Consider the following 6,129-nt stretch of genomic DNA (forward strand, 5'->3'; position numbering starts at 1 on the left):
GTCTTTTTGTCTCCCTTTATAGATTCCGATACTCTGAAGATGATGTAGTGGCATATATTGTACAGATTCTTCAGGGTCTGGATTATCTGCACAGCCGGAGAATTCTGCACCTGGATATCAAACCAGACAACATCATCGTCACCTACATGAATGTGGTTAAGATCATTGATTTTGGGGGGGCACAGAATTTCAATCCACTCTTCCTCAAGCAGTTCAGCCCACCCATCGGAACACTGGACTATATGTGTAAGACATGTTTGAACAGCATTTATGCTTATTATTTTTCATGTTGGCTTGACAAATCCACCAATCAATAGGTTGGAGGTTTTTTTTGAATGTCAGAGAGTATGACTTTGCTCCCAAAACACTCTAAAACTAACCTAGCAATGACCTAGTTACCAATTTAAACATCCTAGCAACGTCTTGGTAATGCAAAACTGCATGTAACATTCAAAGCTCTATAAGATAACACGTATTGTAAGATCTTTAACACTTTGGGCAACACTTTGTCAAACCAATATTTGTCTTGTCAAACTTTACTTTTGGAGTTACTGATTTCAAATCTGTTTGGTATTATTATGTTTTTTTTTTCCTTCTGTCTTTGCTGTTTATTAAAAGCCCCTGAGATGTTAAAAGGAGATGTGGTGGGTCCACCAGCAGACATCTGGAGCATCGGGGTTGTAACATACATCATGTGAGTCCTCTCTGAAACTCTTTTTCTAAATGTCCAATCGATGATATTTAGCGGCATCTAGTGGTGAGGTTGCAAATTGCAACCAATGGCTCGCTCCTCCCCTCCCTTTCGAAGCACTACGGAGGCAAACATGTCGTCAAGTTTTACATCTTTGCCCGAGGGAGTTGACATATTTACGAAACATGCCGTGTAGAGCAGTTTGTCCTTTTAGGGCTTCTGTAGAAACAACATGGCAAATTCCATGTAAAGGGGACCCACGGTCAGGGTGTATGTGGATAGAAATAGCTCATTTTAAGGCACAAAAAACATAAAGCTTCAGTATGTAAGGTCTTTATACACCCCTGAAGTCATGTACACTATTGTCACGGGTAGAGCAACAACACGTACACGAGAAGTGCAGTTAGTAGCCCCGGAGGGTATATTTATTAAGGTTTTCAGGATAAGATAACCAGGTAAGCCATTTGGTCTGTTCTCCCTGAGGATACGGTTGTGAGTACCTTGCTTCTTCCGGGTTGTACAGGAAGGGTTTCTGCTAGCCCTCATTCGTCGGAGCCTAAGGGCAGAAGAGGAAAAGGCTTGGTTATGCTTCCCTGCTTGGGAGACGTTGCTCACCCGTGATCCTGTCCCATCGGCTTTTGTAGTCATCCGTAAAGGAGCCGCTGGTAATGATTCCAATAATCAGTAGGTTTCCATGGCGACGCTGATTGCGCCAGGGGTGACTCGTCACAACTATATTATATTGAATTTCTGTCAGTACATCCTTCAAAAAATGTGTTACACATGGGACCTTTAAGCCTTTTGTTCACTTTTGCATTCAGTGTTACCCTCAATTCAGTTAGCATTCATAAAGTTGTCATCGAGAGAGAGCCATCGTGTCATTTAAAATCGTTTTGTTGTCTGTTATCGTGTACAATCTTTTTTTGTCCTTTTAGACATTCTCTAAAGTGTCTGTGATTGTTTTTTATTCAAACTCTTTAGTGTGCAGCTCTAAACTGTCTTGATGTAAATGTTCAGGGTCAGCGGGAGACTGCCGTTTGCAGAGAATGACCCCTCTGAGACGGAGGCCAGAATCCTGGCGGCCAAGTTTGACCTCAGTAAGCTCTACCAAAATGTGTCGCAAAGTGCCTCTCTGTTCCTCAAAAAGATCCTGTGCAGCTACCCTTGGTGAGTAAAACACATAAAACTCATATTTAAATATTTAATTTGATACATTCTGTTATATTGAAACCAGTGAATGTGTCAACCTTTTTCACCTTAACTGCTCACAATTCCTAAAAAATTAAAGATTGGCTTGACATATCTAGAAATATGTGTTTGTTATAAAACAAAACAAAAACACTTTTTCAAAAAATATTTTGTTTTATCTTATTTTAATGCTTTAGTCTTATTTAAATAATTTTATTAGATTTTTTAGGGCTGTCAAGCGATTAATCTCGATATCACATTCCAGAATAAAAGTTTATTTCTACAAAATAAATGTCTATGCACTTTTATAATTTGTATCTATAAACATAAACATATTCATGTATACATATTTAGGAAATATTAACATGTATTTATTTACATGATCAACAATTCAAATGATAAATGTTTTCAAATATTCTATATTTTTCTTAAATTTATTCATGCATGTGTATGTTTTAACAAATTCAAAATAAACATCCACAGTGCACAGACATATACTTTATTATGTAAAATGAGCTTTTATTCTGGATGCGATTTATCATGTTTAATCGTTTGAAAGCCCTATTTTTTTATGTGACATCATCTTGAGGACCCAATGGAAGTTATTTAAGACCCCCTAACTGGCCCCAGTGGCCTGATTGCAAAATCCTGTCAGGATTATTTTACTAATTATTAAAAAAAAACAAATATAATAAGTAAAAAGATTGGGATTAAATTAATTATAAAAAATAAGCATATTTTTGGACCAATAATAATAACAAGGTAGTGCTTGTTGTGCTACATTTATGATATTTATGCTGATGTCGATTGACAAAATCCAGTCCAGCTCCAAACTGCCTCAACCAATAGTATGAGTTTGGAGCAGGACTATCTCTGCAATCATTGGCCGACAAGGGAGTGTTCAGGAAACCAGTTTAAAATCTCTCATTATTTTGTTTATTGACTCGCAAATTACTCGTTTAACTTGGACAAGGCAGTGTGCATTGGTCATTGTTTTGACGTAAACTGACGCCTGCTGTCATACGTTGTGTTCCAGGGCCCGTCCTACTATTAAGGACTGCTTCAACAACTCCTGGCTGCAGGACGCTTATCTGATGAGACTGCGCAGACAGACTCTCACCTTCACCACCACACGCCTCAAAGAGTTTCTGGAGCAACAGAAGAAGGTCAGGGCCGAGATGGCAACAAAGCACAAAGTCCTTCTACGTTCATACCAGAGCACTCCACAGACCCCATCCACCCCCTCGACACCAGGCACCCCCACCACGCCCATCTTTCAGTGACCTCTACGACTGGAGAGATGAGAAGAAGGGTTCACCAGGATCAGGACAGAGAGAGACACACAGCATCAGGGTATCTCAGACGCTCTAAACTGCCCCGGCTTTGACGGGACTGGATGTGCGGTGTGGTACCACAAGGATCTTTTTGCCTCAACCATACTTTGTTAATGCCACCCGGAGTCAGATTGGTTATGGGAGACACTTACCTCCAAGCTGACAAAAACATAATGGATGTCAATGCATTTACCTCTGTTAAGCTGTGGCCAGCATGCACAGAAAAGTTGTGTTTATTGTTCAAACCCCCCCCCAACGTCCCGACACTTTTATCCCTGTGACTTTTTGATAAACCTACTTCAGCTGTTCTCAGCATTGCATCTCTAAAGAGGGGTCGGGAACTTTGGACCCATCTTTGTTAACCACAATGAAAACTCATTCGAGGATCATTTTACGCAAAAAAAATTGTCAAGTTTGTGTGTATTTTTGTGGTGTCTTCCAATTGTGTACCAGGGCCTTGAGATTTGTGGAAAATAGTGAACATGTTTTTTTGGAACTAGTTTTTATGGCAAGAAATAATTTTATTACTGGTACTTGTTATACCATTCTGATCGGTGTATATGAAAGTCAATAGAAGTAATGTTGAGCACTCCATTGTTCTATAGTGCCATCTGCCATCAACCAAAATATTTTTTTGTCTTTTACAAAAGTGTATTATTCTAAACAAAAGTGAATTGAATTGTAATATTGAAAAGCCTCTTTGGGCCTTAACATTGTTTCTTTAAAAAAAAAACGTCAACGGGAATGATTTAACTTTTTGGCAAATGTTTAAAAAACAGTGCTGGCTGTTATTTAATTTTTTTTTATATGTCTGCTTTAGCACCAGGAATGTATTGTAAATTGCAGATTTTAATGCATCAGTATAGCATACAGTAGCATACAGCATGCATCATTACCAAACTCTTTACATATACGTAAGTTGAGCACCGTTGGTTGAAAAATCTCAGTCCCTGCCAATGATATGTTGGCCAAAGTTATCTGGATGTAGAGACACGCTGGTTCAATATGTGCCTGGAAACAAACATGGTCGGATAGAATAGAGAGGACTTATAGAAGTGTCATTTTTTGTTTGTTTTTAAAAAACATACATCGGCTGCTGCAGTGAATGGTTATTAGAATCCTATTTTTAAGTTGTTCCTGTAATATTCATATACAGTATATTTATGAATTTAGTAACCTTATGGTTGAATGATTATCAGGCATTATCCTTGATCAATTTATCTTGATTTATTCAGATAACACAACACATCTGTATTAAAAAAATATTTCATATGATTACATACACTCAGCTAAAGGATTATTAGGAACACCATACTAATACTGTGTTTGACCCCCTTTCGCCTTCAGAACTGCCTTAATTCTACATGGCATTGATTCAACAAGGTGCTGAAAGCATTCTTTAGAAATGTTGGCCCATATTGATAGGATAGCATCTTGCAGTTGATGGAGATTTGTGGGATGCACAAAGCTCCCGTTCCACCACATCCCAAAGATGCTCTATTGGGTTGAGATCTGGTGACTGTGGAGGCCATTTTAGTACAGTGAACTCATTGTCATGTTCAAGAAACCAATTTGAAATGATTCGAGCTGTGCGACATGGTGCATTATCCTGCTGGAAGTAGCCATCAGAGGATGGGTACATGGTGGTCATAAAGGGATGGACATGGTCAGAAACAATGCTCAGGTATGCCGTGGCATTTAAACGATGCCCAATTGGCACTAAAGTGTGCCAAGAAAACATCCCCCACACCGTAACACCACCACCATAATTGCATTAATGAGAAATTGAACAGGTGTCCCTAATAATCCTTTAGGTGAGTATATTCAAATGTGTTGTAAATGATGGATGCTTGTCTAAACATAAGTCTAAGATATGTTTATTCATCCATAAACAGGATTTTACCTGATTTGGAGTGTATGAATGGGCCTTGGTCTTGATTTTATTGTAGAGATAGTATTAAAATAAATATATAGTTTCTATTATTTTGATTTATTTGCATCCTGTTTGCTGAACACTGAGGCAGAATTTGTGTTTGTTTTATTTGTTTTTGTCTTTGTGTTTTTTTTCCTAACACAAATATAAGATCAATCTTATTGAAGAGAATATTTTAGGCAGATCTAGATAAAGGCAAACAAAGAGGATGATTGTTTTCTCATCTAAACACCCAAGGCACAATTCTACTTTATTGTCATCATGTGACCATACATAGCAAAACTTCATCACATATACGTATATATCGGCTTGTGTAATGAATAAACTTTCCTTGGTGTTTATTTCAGTACTTGCTATGATGGTTCAATGCAAAAAACAAAGGTTTTGTTCTTCTAGCCAATTTGCTTATTATTTGGTTTTTACTAAGGTTATTCAAATGAGTGACTAACTTCTCATAGATCAAGTTTCAGGTAACTCAAATATGGCACGGGGCAAGAATTTAACTCAAATAATGTAATAACAAAGAATAGAAATCTAGAATCAGAGTTCTGTGTTGTTGTGAATAAGATTTTATATTTTATTTTTGTGTGCGTTCAACACTCTCTGCCGAGCAACCCTTTAATATGAACTCGAGCTTTTCTGGAATGAATTATGTTGCACTAAAACAGTGAAAAACATGGAGATGAAGTGGAAGACTGAAGTGTGTATACAGTATGTCGAAAACACAACCTTTCATGAATAAAATCAGCTGTCAGCAATACTGAACTGACTTTGTATTTGTTTCAAACAAGAGATTTTCCAACAATAACATTTTTATTGAGATGCATAAATAAGACATTAGCTCACACTACAATCATGTCTCTTTTTCGCATGAGGCCACTTACATTTCTCACATCACCATACCATAGTTTATTACCATGTCAGTCTTCGTAGCCTGTTTTCAGTTAGTATATACGGTCCAGCTGACTGCAGATGAACACTTG

The 6,129-nt window shown here is 37.6% G+C and overlaps 1 protein-coding gene across 1 annotated transcript in view; it reads left to right on the forward strand.

The window, feature by feature from the left end:
* spegb (striated muscle enriched protein kinase b) overlaps nucleotides 1–5,911 on the forward strand; it is a 34,111-nt gene extending 28,200 nt beyond the window's left edge. The window contains exons 35-38 of the mRNA XM_056754479.1: nucleotides 23–246; nucleotides 619–694; nucleotides 1,709–1,858; nucleotides 2,916–5,911. Of these exons, the coding sequence (XP_056610457.1) occupies nucleotides 23–246; nucleotides 619–694; nucleotides 1,709–1,858; nucleotides 2,916–3,162 (697 nt within the window). The 3' untranslated portion in view covers nucleotides 3,163–5,911. The remainder of the gene's footprint in view (nucleotides 1–22; nucleotides 247–618; nucleotides 695–1,708; nucleotides 1,859–2,915) is intronic.
* The last annotated feature ends 218 nt before the right edge of the window (nucleotides 5,912–6,129 follow it).

The sequence above is a fragment of the Triplophysa dalaica genome, chromosome 8, assembly GCF_015846415.1.
Source record: "Triplophysa dalaica isolate WHDGS20190420 chromosome 8, ASM1584641v1, whole genome shotgun sequence".
Taxonomy (NCBI): domain Eukaryota; kingdom Metazoa; phylum Chordata; class Actinopteri; order Cypriniformes; family Nemacheilidae; genus Triplophysa; species Triplophysa dalaica.